Source organism: Cinclus cinclus, chromosome 3 (assembly GCF_963662255.1).
Source record: "Cinclus cinclus chromosome 3, bCinCin1.1, whole genome shotgun sequence".
In the NCBI taxonomy this organism is placed as follows: Eukaryota; Metazoa; Chordata; class Aves; order Passeriformes; family Cinclidae; genus Cinclus; species Cinclus cinclus.
Window position 1 is genome coordinate 66,861,202 of NC_085048.1, and position 23,581 is coordinate 66,884,782.

At 37.2% G+C, this 23,581-nt stretch overlaps 1 protein-coding gene across 1 annotated transcript in view; it reads right to left on the reverse strand.

Annotated features, from left to right (window-relative positions):
- Positions 1–19,498, reverse strand: part of FMN2 (formin 2) — a 152,097-nt gene extending 132,599 nt beyond the window's left edge. The window contains exons 1-2 of the mRNA XM_062488953.1: positions 17,935–19,498; positions 2,957–3,123 (exon numbers count right to left, since the gene is read on the reverse strand). Of these exons, the coding sequence (XP_062344937.1) occupies positions 2,957–3,123; positions 17,935–19,498 (1,731 nt within the window). The remainder of the gene's footprint in view (positions 1–2,956; positions 3,124–17,934) is intronic.
- Positions 19,499–23,581: the final 4,083 nt, after the last annotated feature.

Genomic DNA, 23,581 nt, shown 5'->3' on the forward strand with positions numbered 1-23,581 from the left:
AATATAATCAAAATGCACAAATGCAAATATTTCAAGAGATTTCAGCATTAGTCACGTTAAATTAAATTCACTAGAGGCAAACCAGAAAAAGGGATTAGAGTGACAGAATAGGACTTCTAAATAATCTGTTTATATTAATATCAAGCCATGAGCAATAGATCATAAAGTGAACAAAACTTACTGAATTACTTTCATAAACTGTAACCTAACATCTTCAGAAAATAAAGTCTGTGGGACCACACTTAAGCAAGAAGGGAACAATGCATTTTATTCCATTTAAAAAAAATAGTACTTTAAAGTTCAGAAGTACGAGGGCTAAGTCACAAAAGAAGAAAAGGACTCCAGGATGGGTTTCACCAGAAAAAGTTTTGGAAATTCTGTGGAAAAAAAAAAAATCTGAAAGAGTGACCTAAGAGACTTTACAAGCACCAGAATAAGCTGAAAATCAAAGTAGCCAAAGAAGTAACATTAAGGAACAGGCAAGCACCATGGCCTCATGAAGAAGGGAGGAACAAGGTGGCAGGGACCAGGACAGGGCTACAGGAGCTTTGCTGATGGCAGTTTGCGCTAAGCGAAAAGAATATCAGCCAAACAGGAGGCAATCCAAAACTGAACTGGGGGTCTGATGAACTCAGAGATTAATGAAGAATATAGGTTTGGCTCTGCTCCAAACTTTGGAGAAAGGTCAAAAAAGATGTACCTCTTAATTCTAGATGGGTGAAATTTAAGTATTAAGGCTAGTCCTCAACTAAGTCTAATTCCTAAGTCTTTAAAATAAACCATTAGATCAACCTTGAAGTTTTGCTCTAATGATTTTTTAAAAATGCAAACAAACAAGAAAAATGTGAATAGGAAAAAAAAAAAAAAAGAGTACACACATGGCAAGAGATTCAAGAGAGGACGTGACTCCCCAACTTTACATGTCCTTTTTAAAATAGTATTCAGTATCACCATAATTTTTTTGAAGCTAAGTTTTAATTGTTTCATTCCCTTACATAAAAATTAGCATTAATATCCTGCAAAATTCTCTAAAATTACACTAAGAAGCAAGGAGGTGCACAATTTTCAAGTTTCAGCCACTAAAATTTATACTTCAAGTTGTAAATATTTTTGTTTTAGAAAGCGTGTAGTGATAAGTATTCCTGTACTGTGGTCACCAAGGCTGAAGTAGAAACATAGTCCAAAACTCAGCATCAGCAGCTCTCAGCTCTGCACCATGTGGAATTCAATTATGGAGATCTGGTGTTCCAGACAGCTGTGTGCTCCTTTGAAGTCCAATGAACTGCTGGTTACATAACAGTGCTGTACACCACTTCTGACACTGATTTACCAGGAGTGCAATCTATTTAGGGGATTCATATGGAAAAATCGTCACAGAAGCTGTGATATTCGTGGCTTACTGATAGACCAAGTCAAACTAAGATCACTGCTAATCCAGCCACTTCTTAAATTCCTTGCCTTGACAGATGGTTGACATGGCACTAGGCTACTACTATGTCCCTCCTTTTGGACACGTTAAACAAAAAATAACTAAAATGTCTGTTACTCAGACAAAGCACGGTATATCAGTTTAAAAAAGAGCCTTTTCTGTTTCTTTGCAAACTTTGAATTTGATAAAAACATCTATTTAGAATGCAAGAGAAGCCTTTAAAAATACGATATTCAACAATCAAAAGGAGATTGCTGAACATATGGTAATAGCAGGAGAGTGGAAAATGCTACTAGACTCTTCTGAACAACCTGAAAAAAAAGAAACTTATCATTTCCAGTAACTTTTATGAGTATATCTAACCACAAGCACTTTCAAATGATGTGTGATTTTAAATTGCCTGGGTAATCTCAGTTTTATAGCTAAACTGCATTTTTAAATTAATTTCAAACACCAGTTAAAAAAGTGTTTCAAATGTTCTATCTTAAAAATACCAAACAGTAACACCAAAGCCAAAACACAAACATATAATATTGCTAGAGGCACCATGGGATGACTTTGTAGATAAACTGGGCTATTTAAGAAAGTCTGCATAAGAAGTAATTGGAAAAAAAATTATTCACTGAGTTTTCCCTTCACCATTTGTGCTAAATTATTCTTTGGGAAAGATGAGAAAGACTTAAAGAGTTAAGACGTAATCATGTTCTCTCATATCTATGCCAATCCTTTTTTGAGAGTTTGTAACCAAACTTCAGTTTAATGTGTAGAATAAGAATGATCTTAACTGCACCAGCAAGACTTTATGTTGATTAGTTAATATTTGTATACTCTTTTGAAGCTAATTAGTGAAGAGAAAATTATGTTTAGCCACATAAACCAGTACAAAGCATGATAGGCAACAACAAGAAGACACCCTAATACTGAATTAATTATCCAAGAGAACAGGAAAGCATGTAAGGTGATGTCTACACTCAGACTTGCAACCGTAGGTAAACACCTGGCCAGATAGCCCACAGGTACAGATAACACTACAGCTGGAATGCCAGCATATTTGCATTGATCCCTGCACTATTTTGTATCAAAAGTATTTTCAGGGGGAAAAAAAAAAAACAAAACAAAAAAAACCCAACCCAAATAAAGCCTAGCATGGACATCCAGCTTGTGTTCTGCAAAATTTTGTGACATGGTGTTCTCTGTTTTTCCTTTAATTTATATTTTTTGGTGAAGCAGCTATTGGGGGAAACTTTGGTAGTCGCAAAGTGCTTTGATTCAAAAAAGACAACAATGAAAACTACAAATGAAGAACAGACTAAGACTAAAATATGACTTAAAAATTTAAGAAATCAAGTTATAGGGGAACATGCTTATGTGAATACAAAGGCATGCATACCTGAGCACAGAAAAACAGCTCTCCTAAGGGCAATTTCCATTAAAATGACAAACTGAATTCTTTCAGGGGGGATAAACTATTAGAAAATCATGTCCTGCTTCACAAAAGAGACAAAACACAACTTCTTCAGTACTTACATCAAACGTGGGTGTGCTTTGCTTGGCACTCTGGTTACATGGCTCTCTGAAGCAGTCAGTGAATGGAAGTAAAAGACCCATGGCAATAATACGGGAACACAGTTTTTCTGCTTCTTCTTGTGGTGCATTTTCCTGCTGGCTGAAGAGCTTTTCCAGGAGAGTTCGTCCTGCCAAAGTGATGAAAGATCAATAAGAATTGGTAGCTATATGCAGGACACAAGTATTTAGGCATTACAGTGTGTAATTAAAACCTTAATTATTAGAAGTGAAGAATATTAAATTTAAAAAACTTCTTGGGAAGTGTATCTGATAGTCTTTAATACAAAATATTTCTACATAATGATTGCAAGTGATCTGGAGCCTGATTAATTAGGCTATTCAAGAAAATATATGTATATAATATATGTGCCAGCTGCACCGTGAAGTAGGAACAAAAAACATGAGTTTTTATTGTAGCATCAATTTCCTATACAATTGTTCTGAAGGGGAAAAAAACAAGATATTAGCAAAAGATGAAACAATTTCTTCCAAAGATGTCACAAAAAAGTTAGTGCAGAGTTTAGCCTCTCAACTTCTGGAATGAGCTTTTTTTTTGAATCATAAAATTATTACAGTCTTTAAGAAATTCTGCTGTGTTTCTTTGGAGAAAGTCTCAATAAAAGAATAGTAACAAAAAAGCTTCATAACTATTCTGTAAAAATTTCATTGTATACAGCTCCAGAGTGGTGGAGTGCTCCAAACTAAAATGCAATGTCACAAGCAGCAATTCAGAGAAGTAAAGCTTTTAAAGAGCAGGAAGATACTTATTCCTCTTATAGGGTCAGATTTCATGATCGAAGAGTTTTCTTTTGTTATCCAACTAGAATATGAAAGGAAAGCATATGCTATAAGATATATTAGAGGAGAAAATGTTAGTGGTTTGAAATATGACAATACTTAGTGAGTTTAGCCAGATATAGACTATAAAAATTAGTTACACACGCAGGTTGCAGTAAAGTCTACATTGTAAGAATATTAAGTTGTTTAAGCTCTAAAATGTCAGATATAAAAAGATAAAATTCAGAGTCACATAACATTGATAAAGAGATGAAACAGATCTACTGAAAGAGAAAAGACAAATGGAGTAATAAAGTTAATTTCGTGTTTTATTGCAAATTAGCTGGGAATACAGTTTGTACCGAAAAAAGTTTCTATAGCTTGTTTTTCCAACCACTCATTGAAAACCAAAGGTATTTAAGAAAAAACAAAAAAACAAACAACAAATAAAAACCAAAAACAAACAGAAAAAAACCACAAAAAACCTGTTGAAAGCATTTTAGTGTAATTTAGCATAATAACAATAATACTGATGATTATAATTCTACTGGGTTTTACATGCAAGATTTCTGATTCAACATTGACTTTTTTCAAACTGTAAAATTCCCCAGACTTTCTGAACATACTAAAAAGATTTTTCTCTTAAACATCTGGAAGCAATTTTAAAAAGATACTGAAAGTGACATTTGGCTAGAAGTTCTGTAATATTTGAACTCCATGTGGCAACACAACCTAAAATAAACAGTGTATTAAAAAATATTGGAAGTTGTTTCTAGGATTTTCTTATCCACATCTAAAAAATCTGATATTTATCTGACTATTACTCCAGGTTTGCTAGCCCTTTATTAGACAAAATAAAATACATTCAAGGGAATAAAACAGGAGATAAGCTTTGAGATAAACTTGTACAAGACTTAAATTTGGATACGTTCGCCTCTGCTCCTTGGTTACACCACCTAAAATGCAAGGCCAACAAAACTGCTTATTCAGCATATCCCTCCATCACAGTTCAGCTACTAATTCTTCAAAATTATTTATTAGTTCAAGGCAGTCTTTCTTGCTGACCACAGGGACCACTTTGCTCACAATCAAACAGAAAGAATTATGCAAGAAAACGACATTTCTGCATGCTATATTATACATTGAAATGTTATCCATGACTACTTTACAGCAGCCTTGATAGATTTTCTTCCCCCCCCACCCCCCCCCGGAAATTTCTCCATTTGAATAATCTTGTCATGTTTAGAGAGTCTTCTTCTATTTAGAAGCAGAATAACACCTTCCTTCTCCTTTGACATAATTAGTAGGAACAATATTTGTAAATTATTAAGCAGGAAATGAGGCTTTTTTCCCTTTTAATCCACCCATTAATTTGCTAAGTTTTAGAGCAATTAACTGTCTTGCTCATGTTCAAATACATTTTTCAGAATCTTAGCTGCTATTCAGTTGGAGTTTAATTTTTATAGTAGTTTTTGACTATTTTATGAAAATAATTTAGTATACAAACAACATAAAATATGTGTTTAAGAAGTCATTAATGAATTTAATGTAGATTATAGTAAGAGAAATTATATAATTTTGTCCCACTGAGCACGAAGGATAGCAAAAATCATTTAATTATTAGCAAGTATTTTATAACCTAGAAGAATCAACAATTTGATTTAAACTGATTTCAGGCTAAATTTCAGTCAACTACAATATTATGAGTTATAATTTTACATTGTTAGTTTATAAATAAAAGGCATCAGCCACATCACCTCATATTCATAAATTATGGAGGTAATACCTTCAGGAGGTGAAGCTGTTTGCAAATAATCTTGAATAATTAAATTATTAATAATTTCATAATTATTAGATGATCAGCTGATTTCTCCCACAGGTTTAAATGGAATGGCAAAAGATTTCTCTTGACTGCCCTTACCTGCAATGAAAACGGTAAAAACTAAAACCAAGGTCTCCGAGATCTCTTTTTTTCCCTAAGAGGTTACATTACCACTATTCATACTTAAAATATTTCTTCCTAGAGATCCCAGGTCATGAAGCTCCTGAACCCTATTCTTACCTTTCCCCTAACTATTTTGGCAAGGGATGGGAAGCATACTAAATTTTGAATTATACAAGAACTTCATCTTTAGAATAAATCATTATTCTGAGGATCCTGCCAAAAATCTTCAGCAAGTAAGATGACTATAAACTCATAAGATATTTTTAGGAGCTTAGAATGACTTTTTAAACCCCAGTAAGGGATAAAAAGACTTAGTTTGTCTTCTCTTGAAGGGATTAAAAAAAAAAAAAAACCCAAAAAACCCAATCAACTGAAAGATGGGAACATGAGATTAAGGTTTGAAGTATCAGGTATTCTGGCCTTCTATGGATATTTCATTGCAATTTTGCTAGAGTGACTCAGCCAGAATCTTCTGCCTCAGCTCCCAAGTTCCTTGTTCACCTCTGTATGATCTCCCTCTTTCATTCCCATGAAGACGAAGCACTATTGATCTTGTCTCCTCCACTATGACACAACAGGTGCTCATCCAATCCCTATGATCAAGAATTGAACACCCCTGTTCATGAACGCCATCTCTGCAGAATATATAATCTATTCACTCTTGAATGAAAATTCACATGCTCCAGTATGGTTTCCATTGATACTGTTTCCATGGATGAAAAACATGGGTACAAGTGTTCATTCAGTATTGTCCACAGAGAAATAGGAGCAAATCCTGACACAATGAATTCACCTTATGGATCTTTGATATGCTCAGAATACAAGCCTTTCAAAGAGCTGCAAGGTAAGCAAGATAATCCTTAAGAAGCAGCAATATCTTAAAAATGTTGCTAGCTTTGAATTTGTTTACTTATCGAGGGGAGGAAAATACATGAATGGAAGTGAGAATTGGAAGAAAACTAGAGTGGTCATAGTTGTACTAAAACACACACATACACACACACACACACACACACACAGGCACTGAGGCACTGCTCCAGAGCAGGGCTTGCAATAATGCTTCCCTGAGGATCTTGCTGTTATAATCTCACATTTATCTTTAAAGATGTGTCTTCTATCCTCCTCACACTGGATATGCAAAAGCCTGGGAGCACAGCTGTCAGCGAGCACCAGTTGAGACTAATGATCAAAATGAGTTATACTCCAAAGGCTCCCTCTTCTGCCAGACTCAGTGATCGTCTCTCCAAAAATCCAGAGCAGTACACCACACTTTGACCATTAACAGAGCAGTTGCATCAGTCCATCTTAACCTACACACACTGGAGACAGACTTTCCATGTTTATTCTTCCTAACGCAGACTGAGCGGCTTCAGTATAACACCAGCTGTGAATGCCCTATTCAGTCACCTCAAGAGTTAACTTGATTTATGCACATATTGCTCCCATCTTCAAAAGCTGAAATGTGCTTGCTTTCTTTTCCCCAATTTACTCCTTTTTTTGTCCATTTCAGAAAGATCAGAAATGCTCACACAGCAAAGTAATTTCATAAGCTTTGAAGCCAAATATACCATAGGCCTTACTCTATTTTTGGAAGGCAGTACAGGAAATAAAGGAAAAGGAAGAAGAAACAGACAAAATGGTGAATTTCTATTTACAATATTTTCTTTTAGTCCTGCAAAATGTGAAAAGGCAATTGTAGTCTTCTTACGGTTTCTCACTTAAAAAGGATTTCAATTATGTAGTTTTAGAAACAAAGAATAACAATAGCAAAACCCTAACTAAAAACCAGAGAGAAAATAGGAGGGGGGAGGGGTGGGGTGGGAAAGCTGCATTCAAAAGTTAGGAAATGCAGTACTTCAGCTATCTGCTGTTCCATACTAGTCTAAATTATTCCTTCGTTCCAGTCCTTTTCCTGTCTCCTTTTCTATGTTTGCTCCCAGCAAGGTGGCACCTAACTCAGGCCTTGGTCATCTGGCAAAGCACCCAGACAGTGCAGCCCCAAACATGCCCCAGAATGCCAGAAGAAGACAAATGTGTCAGAGAGATAATAATACTGCAAAGACACTCCTATTTTTAGCTGAGACAGCAATTGCAACTACATGTAATATCTTAAGTAATTCCCAGTACATATTCACACTGTATTCACACAAAAAACAGAGCTTAATTAATTTTTCAGGGCAAATTGATCACACTCCATTTTCAACTTTTTGCTGTTCAACATACTTTACCAGGGACTCAAATGTATCAAACATACTAATATTTTCATATAAAATTACTACCTAAATAATTAAAAAAAGTATTAAAGCTCTTTAATGTTTTCCTTTCATTTCAAAATCTTTTCAGATTTTCAGTTTTTCAGATAATGTGTACCACTCAGCCTAGACATAAATTGCAACATGTGACTGCTGAGAAAGAGGTTTTCCAAAATACACATGTAACCTGGGGAATGAAACAGAAATCGGTATTCTAGCCAACTTTTCTTCAAATAATAAGCCCAAGTACTGCATAAGTGCATATTAAATATGCACTGGCAGTATGAAAGAAGCAATTTAATTTTGTCTGTTATTTGTCTGAAGACTGACCTGGGAGATTACACCAAATATTCCAGGATTAGTAACTTCATTTATTCTTCTTTTTCACTGCAGAATTTCTAATCCTCTTCTGATTCGTAAACTGTTCTAGATTTTTCATCCTGTGAGCTTGCTTTAGCAGTTTTGTTTCCTTTTTTCTTTTTTTTTAAATTTTTTTTAGGGGATTGAATTTTTATTGACAGATAGTTTCCTAAAGTCATGTGACAGATTTCCTGGTTACATAAACCATGGAACCCCTAGTAAGCAACGGCCTCCACACAATATAGTTTCATAACAAAAAGAGAAAAAAAGCACCACCTGCTTTGAACAAGCACAAAATAAAATATGATAAAGTCTATAATTTCCAGGCAACATAAACATTAAATTTAACAAAATCAGTCAAGTTCGAGGGTTAGGACACACATTGCCATAACACTGTAAAATATATTTCCTTTTGTTTTTATTATCAGTGTAAGAGCTGATCTCTGCCTTCACTGGTTGTATAAAAGCCTATGTTTCTAAGGAGGGAAAAAAACCCAGAGATGTTCTGTAATTATATCTTTATCTATTTATACTGTATATTATCATATTATACATAAAATATTTTTTCATATTGATACCCTTTATTTTATTATTTAGAACATTATTATAGTTAGCGATGTGCGGAAATACCAAAGAAGATTATCCTTTCTTCTCTGATGTTCTGCCTACAGATTTCCTGGCTATGTTTACATGGATGGTATGAACTAAACCCACACATCATCTTAAATTCAGAAGTCAAAGTAGAAAGCCTGTCTAAGCCCGAGAATTAAAAATAGAGATATATATTAACACTATCTCCCTCATTCCCACATTTTTCTGTCTGCCTACACACAGTTCAATGTAATTTCAAAGTCAGAAACATCTATTTATTACACTGAATAATGTATTGAATGAATAAATTCAAAAACTATTCAAACAACGAGAATAAAACTATCAGTTACTAATTTTACATTTGTCAGTCCTGTACTTAATTGTTACAGTAAACACTATGCTTTATTCTTGCCAAGCTGTCTGAATTTCTTGGCATCTCAATCTCACTCCTTTTACCATGTCGTATCTCTCACAGGAGACTTGTTTAGTGTTAAAAATTTTCTATATAACTCTTCTCTATCTTTAAGGATAGGACCAGAGTACATCAAACCCCGTGCAACTTAAGTATTTTTTTCCCTTTATTTTAGCCTTACAATTATTACTAAAAATTTATACAGATTCTGGGTTGTGCAAGGCAGCTTTATTAAGTGTATAACAGATTTCAACTCAGCCAAGAACAAGCAACACGTCACAAAGTAAAAGAAAGGGCATCACATAATGCTAACTGCCTCAAGTGCCTGAGATCCCAAAGAGAGCTAAGGAACACGTATGCATGTTCCCTTTTGGAAGCAAGGGCATTAGCTGCCACTGGAAGAGAATCCTGCCACTGCCCCTAGGGCCACCGCAATGCACACAGGGCACAAGTAACACCTCATTCAAATGGTCCTGAAATTCTGAAATTCTTCCAGAAATGCCCTGATGGAAAAAGCTGAAGTCTGACAAAATTTGAAAAAAGGATTCTCCAAAATTAAAGGTGAGAAAGAGAGATCACTGAATTTAGGAAGTAAAAACTCACAGCAGAAAGCATGTTACAGACAGCTTTTGAAAAACCCACATCTCCTATTTGATCTATAGCTTGCTTTAACTGAACCAAGCAGCTGTATTTTAAAACAACCTGATCATTTGTTCCTACTATGAGGCATGACAACACCACCAATTTCAGAATATAACCCAGTGGTCTAAGATTACTTAAACCATGCTAGAAAGCATCTGAAAATCCAATTAATGCAGACATCCGTCCTGATGAATGAAATCTCAAGGCCAGCTCAGTTCCTAATTTTGAAATTTGTGTTGTATATAGAAAGACAGAAGTAGAATAAAAATTTTACTTGGTAGTGAAAATACCAAGTCCTACAAGTGCTATGGTAAGGACTAAGGTCAGGACACAGGTCTACTCTTGTGTTAATTATGTAATAAACTTTCCACAGCCTGACTGAGCCCATCAATCACTACACTGCAGGGAGCATGCCAAAATGACCTTGTTCCTCTGGTGGCAGTGAAGTAACATGACAGAGTCCCTTATCTAAAACCACCAGGACTTTTCTTCTTTGGATAAATGATTTGAGTGTTGCGTTGTGTATGGAAATGTAGATTAATGCCTTCTTACCACTCTTGTGTTGTCTAGAAAGCAGCTGTAAATAGAATGTTATCCAAGCAGTCTTACTCATCTTTGCCAAAACCATGCTGCATTTTGTTTTTCTTCTTTACCCCTTTGTCATATACGCAATAGTTAATTATATCCTTTGCTCCTTCAAGATTTGTTCCAAGGAGTTTCTTGCCACTGCAGTCAAATACAGATGAAAATTGTTATTTACAATAACAATAGTTTAGTTTCTATAAAAAACAGGTATTATAGTGCTGCCATCACCAGAGCTTCAAAATATATTAAAATATTTGTGATTTTCGGCTGTGACAGTGCTTTCAGCATTCTTCCAGATTAGAAAGTCTGTGAAGCACTCTGTCTCCCTAACTTGAACATAAGCTCCATGAAATTTTGCTTCCATGGTGACTAAGATTTTACACCTTTCCCACACACTGAATTTTCTTACATATGACATACGTATGACAGAATAAGCTGAGACAGAATATTAAACTATTCTTTTATCCCTACCTTTTGCTATACATCATTTATACTTGTCATTTAGTGTCTTACCTTTTCCTATGTATGTCACATATGTATATGTACCTCTTTTAGAAGCTGAAGATTAAAAAATTATTTTTAAATACCAGACAATTCCTCAATTATGATATAGCAGTGGCACAGACTATAAAATATCTTCCTAAAAATATCAACAAGATGCCCCCCACCCCAACAATTAAATGGTGCGTGTCCTTCCACCTTGATTTCTCTTCAGGTTCTAATGCAATGTCATTGCAGCTTACAGAGGTATATTTATAAAACTTCCCTAATTATGCCAATTTATTATGAAGGAGAACCTGTATGTGTTTGCCTACCAAATCTTTTAAGCACCATATGTATCTTTGGCAGGTTTCATATTGCGTTTTCTGGGTACTTAGCTTTCTCTCAGCAAGCATTTAATGCTGTCCTCTTTACCCTTTTAGTTTCTGTGGTGATTTGTGATGCTAAGGCAGCAGTCTGTGCCAGGTTCTCACAGACTGCTGGAAAGCCACAATTCTTTCTGTCTAGTTCTTTTAAAGTAAGAAGCTCCTCTGTCTTTTTGGACATCTATTACTAACAGAATCTTTTGTTAACTGAACTCAACCAAACTAGGTGGTCTTTACAGGGGAACACAAATAACACATTTCCTTCAACCTACTCATTAGCTACCAAGCATGCCTTAGCTTTCTTTCCCTTCCAGGACCTGTGTTCCCAGCTTTAGTAACTGCTTTTTAATATTTATCAAGGTGTACAAAAGCTTTTCTTTGTGTCCATAAACAAAAACATTTAGATAAAGAAAGGGGGAAAGCAGGAAGTTAAAACTATATTCCAAAAAAACCCAAAACTAGATGTGCACATCTATGTATTTCTGCAGATATGTTCTAGACTTCATTTGAAGAGAACCTAGGAACTGTTCCCTTGCTATAACTGGGTCTTTATATTCTTTCACTGATGTAATCAAATATTTCCCTCAACAATTTCTCAGGGTAAATTATTTCTTGACTCTCTGCATGACAAAATAGAACTTGGATGTACAACCTCCTTTATGAAGGCAATGTTTTGGGTTTTTTCCCTTTTTTAAAATGAAAACTCCCTTTTCTTCCATGACTTTTAAGAGATGTTAGTGTAGACAGTTATTGTCATACTACACCATAGATTTATTCTTTACAGTGATTTTTTTCCCCTAATCAGTGCAAGAGGAAAGGATAGGTGTTACTTTTTCCCTGGTACATACTGTCTCTGCCTCTTCAAGGGACATCTGAGATCTCAGCATCAAATGAACTCTAGGATGAAAGGTGCCTTCTGTAATTAGTTCCACAGTAAAGTTATCTGTGTTTTCTCCCAATTCAAGTTCACACCAGGTTCAGAGCTCTGGCATTCCTGCTAACTTCATATAGATCCTGAGGCCAAAAAAATTCATACTGACAAATAAGAATGTCTCAATAAATCTCTCTCTTTTTTTTTTTTTGACTAGGCTCTCCTGCCACTATTTAGCTATATACCAAGATGCCAAAAAGACTAAATTCTCAATAATTATGTAATTCTTCTATATTTATGTATTTACATTAACTTTATACATACACTTTTGCAACTTTTTATGTTTACCCACACAGTCTCATAACCACTGCTTCTTACTATTGCAAAACCACTCACTTACATAATGGTTGTACTGCTGCGATCTACAGATGAAAGAAGTCATGGTCAGTATTTCCCTAAAAATAAAACAAGGCTTAGCATCAGAAAACATAACCCACTTCCCAGTCAGAAAGCCTAGTTATTCCATCAGTGTGAAGAAAAAATTCTGGTCAGAAGCAACACAAATACAAGGAGGAGCAGTAATTTCTTCACTCAGGGTAACACGGCCCACCTTGTTGTCCCTGATTTTCTTTACATGAACTACAGAGTAGGAATGCAGGAAGCTGCTGCTCCTGCTTAGAGAAACTAATAGCATGACACAGCTCCTGAACCCACTTTTCTGCCTTTTCTCAAGTATTTAATGAAATGCAATTGGCCTTCTATAATCATATGAAGAGGAAGGAATGAAGTGACAATGTAAAGTCCTAACACCTGTCTTTCACTTTCCTTTCACAGCTTCTTTCTGTTTCTGCCCTGTACTCTTTGTACCAACTCACTCCATTCCCAAAAAAGATCAGCTGCCTGCATAAAAGTAAGTTTCTGGAAACTTGAAGTCCAGCTAACTTTTACAGAATTATGATTTCAAATGTACCTAAAAATAACCAGAGCTGCAGTCACCCACACCTACACATATATGGTTCATCACCATCCTTATGTAAGCTGAAATTTTGGCAGAAGTAATAAGGAATACACTTGGCCATATCCTGAGCTTCATTAAAACACTAAACAAACAAAATATCTTGGATAATTAGTATTTCTGTAGTTTTTAATTGACATGATTTACATTAAAACTTAATCCTTCATATACAGTCAGCCTAAAATATCCCCAGTTGCTTTTCAAATCTAAGGTTTTTTTTCCTTAGAACAGCACAGGGGAAAAAAGGGCCTGTTTCAAGAAATAGGGGTATTTTCCTGCAAATATGTCCTATACACAGTTGTTAGTTTTTTTAAACTAGACCAACCATGCCCCAAGCTATTTAAAAATACATGCATATTTAAAAAAATAATAAAGCACGATTAGATCCAAGAAATAGAATCAAACGAACTCCACAGAATTATTCCCACTGGAATAATCCACTGCTTATTTCACAGAAATGAAGTCACTGAAGCACACAACACCCTTTAATGATCAGTTCCAGACAGATGCCTTGTGTGATGGATATCCTAGTACTGAGTCCCAGAACCAAGTAGAGATGCACAGACCTCAGTTATAAATTGCCCCTTTTCCTTCCCCCTGTTGCACCCCCAAAAAGACTATCAGACAACCAAGACCACACATTCCTACTCCAGACATGTCAGGCTGCCAGCCATACCCCAGAATGTCATACTGCTCAGAATGTGGTTGCCCAATAGACAGAACCACTCAATCCCATGACCAAAACCTGCTACTCCCAATGAAGTTCTAGATAAAGATCAAAGTATTAATCATGAGATCCCATCAAAACAAGCTTGTGGCAGCACTGAATTCCAGTGAAATTACTCACGTGGCTCCAAATCCTATGTTGCAGTGTTGGCACAGTAACACTAAAGTAACTTATCAGCGCTCAGCTGTGTTTCAAAAATATATTGCAGCCCACCTTCAAACACATTTTAGTAGAGTTGAAGTGCAGTATTGGAGTTGTCCCCCACCCCAAGTCGATCTTTCCCTTCATATGCTTGCTAGCAACACTCAGTCTAGCGTGTGATCACAGGCCACATGTAGGGTTGCTGTTGGGCAGCTCCCTTAGTTAGAGAAGGCTACACCCCATCTGATAAAAGAATAATTTATATTACTGCTAACAAACAACAGCAGTGAAACAGCAAACATAAGTAATGTTAAATAACAGCTGCATGGTCAACAGTCCACTCAGGATGCCAACAGATACAAATCCATATTGTGTGCAGCATCATATGAATCAGAAAGAAAAAAAAAGCCTCGAAAAAACATGTTAAAAGATATACTTTATGCCTCAGAAGCAAACTTTGATCCAACTTTTTCAAGTTTTCACATACTTACCTATACAAAATCTGTTTATATGCCTGTAGACGCTGCACTGCAATTGCAAGTGGTAAGATGGGGTTAGCACAGTACAAAAGAGAAATAAAGTGGCAGGAATCAGAAAGCAGATATGAGTACACAAGTACAGTACTGACTTCAGGTTTTGTTTTATGGTAGCCAGGACTTTTTGTTTGTCTCCTCTTTACAGACAGAGAAGAAAAATATGAAGATAAATTATCTGTTTGAAAGAGATTCATGCAGCAAGTGCGTTACAACCAGCCAACAGAGAATAGGAAGGACATGGGTTTGTCTGGGTCAAGTTTAATTATCATCTGGGGCAGCTGATGGTACTAATTCAATTTATGTAAAAGACACCCTTATTAGCTCCTCTGGAATCACTGCACTTCAAATTAATTCAAGAATTATTATTTTCTTTTTTACTAAATCTGTCTATTGGTTCTTTCATTTCAGTTACGTTAATGTTTGGAAGCAACAATTTCATTTTGCCACCAAAATACTCTCTTCACATTAGTGCAACCATTCACTGCCACACACCAAAGTGAGGGAAACAACTCTTATTGAGCTCTCGCCCTCCTGGGACCATGATATAAAAACCATGACTCCACTGTGCATTGGCAAATCTAGAACTCGTAACTACTGTCACTACAAATTCAAATACAGCTGTCCACATAATACATGAAATAAATCCAATGCCTCAATTACAAAATGCCCATAAACTTGTCCACACCACTTTGCTGAGAAATGCATCAAATTGAAAATACTGTACTTTCCTTCTTATATAAAACAAAATTAAAATACACAAAGTCTCTGCCATTCAAGTCCTTGGCTTCCATCTATATTTTACATTAAAGCACTCGTTAAGAGTTCATATGGCTCACTGTGAAAACCAAATGACACACAGCCAAACCACAACATGGTGCAAAAGTAAGCCAATCATCTGCATAGAACCTGCTGTCATTGAAATTGATGATAAAGTAGTGTGGAATATTTTTCTAGATTCCAGTTAGAAATGCAAAGCAACACTACAATCACCGCACAGCAAAATTGGATTTAATGCTGTAGGCAAGAAGCTGTTTTGGACTGGCTTTGCTTTGTTTTTGGGTTTTTTAAAGCTAGAAATAAAGAATGCTATTTCTAAAAGCTTGATGCTAATCCCCAAATCAATGTATCTCATGCATGCAAGTAAAATACATTTTTCACAAGTAGTATCAAATTAACAAGGAAATTATTTCTGTAATCACTGCTGTGCAGAACGGTTTATTTAAAGAGGCTTTTCTGCTCTTACAGCAATGGCAGTTTATGGAAATAGTAATGTGAAGTTTAATTTCCCTTGCTCATGTACACTAGTTGTTGTTTTTGAAATTCTTGGTAAATTTCAGCTTGTGAATATATTTTTTAAAACTATGACCAGCCAAACAGAGATGAGTCATTTCCAGTTCCCTCACTTTAGGCTTTTCTGCATGAACTCAAAGATATAATTGTCCTCTGCCTGTAAAGACAGCTGGTATGTACATGCAAATGAGGGTCACTGTAATTTCCATAAGAGATAGAACTACTGTTGCACTGGACACTGGTCCCTCCACAATAACAGTCTAAAGCATTGGTGGGAAAAAGAAACAAACTGAAACAAAAATTATTAGCAAGTAAATCAAAACCTTGTGAGGAAATGTGAAAAAGTCTATTTCCCAGAAAACAGGTATCTAAAAAGAAATAGCACGTTCTTGAATTTTGACATACAATTTATTTTCATCATAGCACCACCATAATGCCTAATTACTGATGCAGAAATTTAAAAAAATTTTAGTTGTTTATAGGCTGTCATATGTTGATAGCTTAGAAAAAGCCCAGTGTGCCTTTTATATGCTACAGATCTGAAAGGAGTGAACACCTCAAACTAGAAAAGTTTAGCTAGCATGTCTGAAATTAAGAAACAGGTGAAAGAGATTTAAGACAAAAGAAAAAATATTCAGCTCACTTCACAGAGGACTAGTCTCAGAGAAGGGACTGGATTTTTCTATTAAATATTTTGAATTCTAATTTTCTAGACTGAAATTGGGGATTTTTGTTTAAGACCACTGAAGAATGAGAGCATTGTGATTAGAATCTGGAAAATAATTTTAGTTATTTACTTCCTAAATCATACTCTTTTGTTTATTTTTCATAAAACCACAAAAAACTCACTGCATTTTTTGCAGAGCTTGTGCATATATATGGTCACTGTGCTCATGCATCTAGAACTGACTTCATTCAAAACAAAACTGATTTTATCTAACAGCAGGTGCTTTTAGGGTATGTTCTCTTAGTTCTATAGGTTTCTTAAATGAAAAATATATGGAATATGTTGCTGAGTTTTCTCTGTATACATACCTCAAATGTGGCAGAAGTGCTCCTATTTATGAATATATTAACTTCAGAAAGAAACTTCAGGTAGGTGGGGGGAAGAGAATGGGGAAAAAACCTCAGAGTGCAGAAAAGTATAGCCATCTACTCACATTCCCTCATTTTTGAACTTTCTATTCCCATGTCTTTGTGACAAAGGATGCAAGCTGCGTAGCAGGCAAGGTAAAGAGTACTTTACTCTACTGTTACGTAGCCTGAGCAGCAGCCTGTCACAGCTACCAAATTGTACAACCCTCAGATTCCCTCCCCCTCCCCTGTTTTTGCTGCCTTTCAATACATTAACATTTTTTTCTTCTCCTCCTTCCCACTTCTGAGGAGGAAATTGGTTCCTCTCTGGAGTGCTGTCCATCTGTGCTTGCATGGCTTTTTCCTTTTTGTACTAAGCAAATCCTCATCATTGCCTCAGTCTAACACCAGGTGCAGCTCTCATATGTTTAGAGTACACTAGAAGAGCACCTAGAACAAGAAAACCCCAAACAGGATCCTGGTTACAGAAAGCTTTGCATTTGAAAGACCTATTTATGCAGAGAGCTGGTCTGCTGACAATAGTGCAGCTTTTAGCATTTTCAACAAGAATTATTTAAGGCATTCAGCCTTTTCCTACAGGATGTAGACAAAGGAGGCAAGTAGAAAGAAAAACTTCAAAGAGTTATGCACTTCCTTTACTGGCAGTACTGCCAGACTGATGAAATGTGACTGTGTTTGTAAGATCAGGCCTTGGATTTTAAAGCTGTCAGCACACAAAGATGACAATGCATGAAAAGTACTGCATGCAAAGAATTAAAGTATTTTAAAAATATTTTCAAAGCTGTTGTGGGAAAAAAAAAATCCCCAAAACAACCCTTAATACATATAACTCACCTGAAAAGACATTGGGAAATGTCTCTGTAGAAGCCTGGACCCCTGAGGACTTTCTTGAATGAGTCAAAGGCACTCTTTCTGCTTGAAATTTCTCTCTAAACCCCTTGTGCTCCAAATAGTCGGCAGAGCTCACTTTCTCTGTTATCTCGCTTTTGTGATTAGACACCTCTTCTGTCCAGTCTGCAGAACGACTGAACAAACCTGCCAAACTAGCAGACCTCTTCTTTCTGATTGAGACTTTTTCCTTTTGGTGGATGGACTCCTGCCTCCTTGTGAAAAGTGGGCTCTGGGATGGGGAGGGAGAAGGGGAATGGTTGGGAGAACTCAGTTGCCTAGTTGTGGTTTTGATGTAACAGGGATTAATTAGATAGGGTTTAAAACATCGGGTGCCAAGCATCGGACTGTCAGCTGTTCCTTCAGAGGACAAACTGCCATTTTTCATTTCTGTGGATAAACCATTATGCAGCTGCTCTTGACTGGCTGACAGAGTGTGTTTCCCTTCCTGAATCTCAGCAGCATGATCACAGCCTGCATCTGAAATACCACCCTCTGATACTGAGCCCTGAAAATCATCAGCCTGCACTTCTGCAGTTTTAGCCCCAGCATCTGCCACTGAAGCTGGACAGGGTTGTGTGGAGCTGTGTATCTGAGACCCGTTTTCTACCGCAGTTCTACTCAAACCATCGTGTAGTTCACTGGCTACAGCATCCGCTCCAGCAACGAGCTCTTCCTCAAGCAGTGGCTGGCGTTCCTGTGTTCCCAAGAAGCTGTTACCAGGAGAGCCTGTGCCATTTACTGCTTCTTTCGGTTCACGTTCAGTTTCACAGGACACCGGAAGGTTTTCCACAATTTCTGATACCGCTGGAAAAGCCCCCTCAGTGTCTGGGCTCCTCTCTTTGTCAGTGGTATTTAGTGAAAAAAAACGTTCAAAATCCAAGGGGGTTGCTTGAGAATCAGCCATGTGTCGGCCCATTGTTTTGGTGACAAGGTCCTCAGTTCCAATGTTAATTGCCCCCTGCTGCTGCTGCTGCTGCAGTCTAATAGCTTGCTGGATATCAGAAAGCAAATCCTCTTGTTCTGCAGCTGAATGGAAACTATATATATCCGTATCAGAGCCAGAGCTGGTCCTTTGTCCATCCTGTGTCTCTGCAGCAGCTGGAACAGTTTCATTTCTGATTTCAAAATGTTCAACATCTGTGTCTGAGAGACCCCCTTCATCTGCAGAAATGCTTATATCTGGAGTTTTGGTTACAATCGAATGAGTACTGTCCAGCTCCCCAGGCTGCAAGGCCTGGCTTTCCAAAACATCCTCCCGTGAGCTGCTATTCCCATCTTTAGCCTTGGACAGATTTTTTCTGATCCTCAGATTTGAAAACACAGAGGGCCTGGAGTCTGACTTACCCTTCTTCTTACCCGATTCGCTTCCTTTTGCATGCTTCCCCAGTCCCCTTCTGCCTCCCGATACCTTCTTTGTGCCGTCCGTATCCTTGGGCCCAGAGGCATCTTCTCCTCCTTCCTGCACATCACCTGTATTTTTCTTTAGCTTCCCATCTTGATTCCCCATGATTTTTCGCAGTGCAACACCTTTGGCAATCAAGCCATCCTCCCGGATTTCATTCCTTTGGCCTGCTGGCGAGATCCCCTCTAGCGACCCAGGTTTGTTTTCAAGCGGTGGTGATGCAAGTGAAGCAAATGCTCGCTGTGCCTCTCTCCCATCTGCTAGAGCTGCCTTTTTGCATAATGTGCTGCTTGCACTGGGCTCCGCTGGGACATGCTCAGTACAGCACCGAGAGCTGCAGACAGCTCCTTCCAATGGCTGCTTCTCTCCGAGCTGCCTGCTCACTGGGTTTCTGCTGCACTCTCGTTGCTTTAGGAAAGATTCTGTGAGAAGTGTTTCCTTTATAAAAGTCACTTCTTTTTCCACGGTTTTTATTGCCTGCATTGCAAGCTCAGCTTGTCACCAAATCATTTATAATTTCAGTACTTCAAGCTCCTGAAGGGAGAAAGGAGAAAAAAAAAGGTGAAGCAAAGTACTTTAATTACTCTGCAACTTCTTTGCAATTGCTTAAACAAATAACCTAACACTTGGAAAGAGAAATATTGCTGTTATTTAATAGTTTATAAGGTGCTTAACCATATGCTGGTTTGACAGATTACACAATACCTCTGGTGATTTATATGCTTGTTTCTTAATGGCCCCCAAAAAAATACAGAATTGTAAAAGAAGAATCATTCTCCTTTTAAAGTAGACAAAATAAAGATTAAAGCAAAGTTCTTTCCACTGCTTTAAAGAGTTGCACTTAAAATTCAATTCATAGTGGTAATTATGCTATAAAAAGCCTCCCACGTTTTGTATTCAGAGAAGGTAGATATACTGTTATTCCCAGGAGAATCAGATCATCAATATTAAACACATCACCATTGTTTTCCCTGATAAGAACATCTGGCATGAAACAAGATAAAACAAACAAGAAATATAACAGTATTCAAATACTACTAAGGAAAATGTTATGGTAAAATATTCCTCTATTTCACCCTACATATTTAATAATTGATTTAGATGCTGACACTTCCTAACTACTTTGGAAACTTGTGCAAAAGTTTTAATCAGTTGCTGCTTCTCCTTCATTTTTGCTTTAGATGTATAAGCTTCAATATTTCATAAATACATTTCCTGAACTTCTGGACAGATATTTCCTTCCACTTTTAATATTTAGAATTCAAATAACTACAGTGGAAACCAAACGACTTGAGAATGCCAAATTGTCAAGTTGGATCAGTTCAGCTGTTTAATACCAAAAAAAGTAGTAATTAGATAAATTTTCTGTTTATAATTTACCATCTCTAAACTGCCCAATCCATTAGGTTCCATTTCTGTGAAAGACTTTATTCCTTATGGCTATGAAATTCTTCACTTGCAATTTCCTTTTCATCAAGGATTGCTCAAACCAATACATCATTCCAGGCAAACATATTCTACTGGTTTATCTGACTCTTACTTTTGATGTAATTCCTACCAGAGATTTTACTTCTTTCCTCTGCCTTAACAGACATTACAGAAGAAGAAGGAGTATCACCCACATTTTTAAAACAATACAGGCGTATCCCACCCCACCTCCCCCCCCCCCCCCCCCTTCCTCCAAGGCACACACTATCCCAAAGATTTCTAAATACATTTAAAAATCTAGGCTCTGGTTATGTAAACAGCAAATAATTGCTGTTTATTTGGTTTGGAAACAATAACACTATTAATAACACATGCAAATTAATGATTTTGAACTATTGTAATTTCTTCCTTGTGATTCTTGGTCACTTACTGCTCTGATGTAAGTCGTGTCCTGAGGGGCTTGTGGTTCTGACATGAGAAACCTCTTGTCTACAAAAACTTGAGTGCTTTATATGGATCAGATGACTGTATACTCAGTGGGATGAGTTGGTTGTTTTTTAGTTTTTTAAAAATTATTTTTCCTTATCTAAGTCAGACACCTAATTTTCCCCCTTTTACATACAAACAAGAACTAGCATAGCAAAACCTGCAGGAGCATGTTATGTGATTTTGCTTTTTTTACTTCATTCCTGCTTTTGCTTTCTGTTATCCTACTTAGTTTCTACCTCGTTGCAGTATTTTACCTCTTACATCATTATTATATATTTACAAAAGGCTTTTGAAAGCACATACAATTACAGTCCAACTGAAGATACACAGTAAGAATTAAGGCACAGTTTGAGAGAAACATTGTAGTAGAATAATACCTTGATGGGTATTTTCACTGACTAGAACTGACAAGGATCTAAGCCTTGATTATAACTGGAATACCTGCATCTTCCAACCTCACTTAAAAACTCTTTCCCCCATAAAATCTGCCAGAAATTAACATAATGCAGGAGTAATATAAAGATACAATGGACTGAATGTACAAGGGAACTGCAGATTTAGTGTCATGTTCTGAAACACTCCCTTTCCTTCCTTCTCTGTAAGCTTGCCTGGCAGATCCTATACACTTCCATTACAACTAATGATAACTCACTAGCAGTGATTGCTTTGCAAATTGTGTTGCAAAACCAAGTCATCAACAGGTAGGTTTATAAGAGAGCTAAGTTCATGCCTTAATTAAATGCTAGAAGCTTGTAATAGTTTTAATCATCTAGGTGCATTATTTCCTTGAAATTTTCATGCATCACGTCCTGATGAGTCAGTTCTTTAAAAAGCCCCACATAATGTGTAACCATAGATATTTCCAAAATTTAAATATATTGCAATAAAAAAACAAATGTCAATATTTTGGGGTCTGTTTATTTTCAGTCAGTCTTTTAGCTTTTTAGAGAGAGAAAAACATGCTATCAAAAGTCAGCAAGAAACCAGAACATTTTTGCATCAGTGTAAGCTATGCTTTAAAATCTAACATGGTATTTAATATTCTACACAAAAAAAAAAAAAAAAAAGAAAAAAAAAAGAGAGAGACTTTTAACAGACACTAAATGGAGAAAAGTATTTAGGTGTTCAAAAAGTATATTTAATTTTAAAGAGTGATAATAACTCATTCTGAGTTACTATAACTTTTTCTTAGCTTCTTATAAATTGCCAACAAACTACTGAGGCTAGTCTGGCAGCCTGCCTGAGTCATTCAATACTTCCTGGTGCTCAAGCAAAAACACTGAGGGATGAGACTACAAGCATAGGCCTGAGAGCCTCCTCATCTCTCACTCTCCTACTAAGCTCAGGAGGTGCAAATAGCAACATAGAGAGGAGAGTCAAAACTTACAACTCCAGACGCATTGTCCTTGCACTCCCAGAGGCCCCCACCTTAACACATTCCTGCTAAAAACACAAAACTCTGCTCCAGGACTGCGACTATTTCCAAGACAGTTACCATCTCCTGCAGCCTCTTTGGAAAGGTGAGCAGCTTCCCCAGCACTGCCTGCCTGCCCCTTGATCAGCTGGGAGGGGAAGGGCAGCACGGATTGCCCACACCTGGGTTCAGGACTCAGCCTCCTGGAGCACAGCCAAGGCAGAGTGCTGCCCTTCGGTCCCATCAGGAATTCTCCCTCCAATTCCTTACAAAAAGGCTGGGTGACCAGTTTGGACCTATGGCAAACATGGAGGAAAAGAGGGCTGCCTAGGGGAGCCTGCTCCATGGAGACACAGTTTTCTTGGGGTGAACGAGTTTTCACTGTGCTTCCCTGACTGTGATATTTCATTCTGCTCTCCACAGCAGTTGTTGAACTTGTCCCAGTACAGTGAAGACAACATCCTGTTACTGCCTCAGGCTGTGCCTGCTGGAGTCCAAACCATTGGGCAGGGTTGGGCTTCACCCACAGGGCCCCAGGAAAAGGTTTAATGCTCAGGGGTCCTGGCAAGTCACAAAGGACCCAAAAGCAGCATCCCAACAGGGATGCTGCACCATCACCACTGCGCAGCAAAGATGTGGAGGACAGAGAATGAACTGTGCTATGTACTCCAGAGACTGAGAGACACGCTCTGTAGTCACAGCCAGCTCTTCCAGGAGCCCAAAGGGGCTGGTCAGGCTGCACAGGTGTGTGTACGTGGGCTCTGTGCCTCGCCACTTCCCTGCTGGGAGACTCAGGAGAGATGAGGCTGCTGCAGCCCAGGGCAGGTGCTCTCCTGGGTGTAAGACACAACATGGCA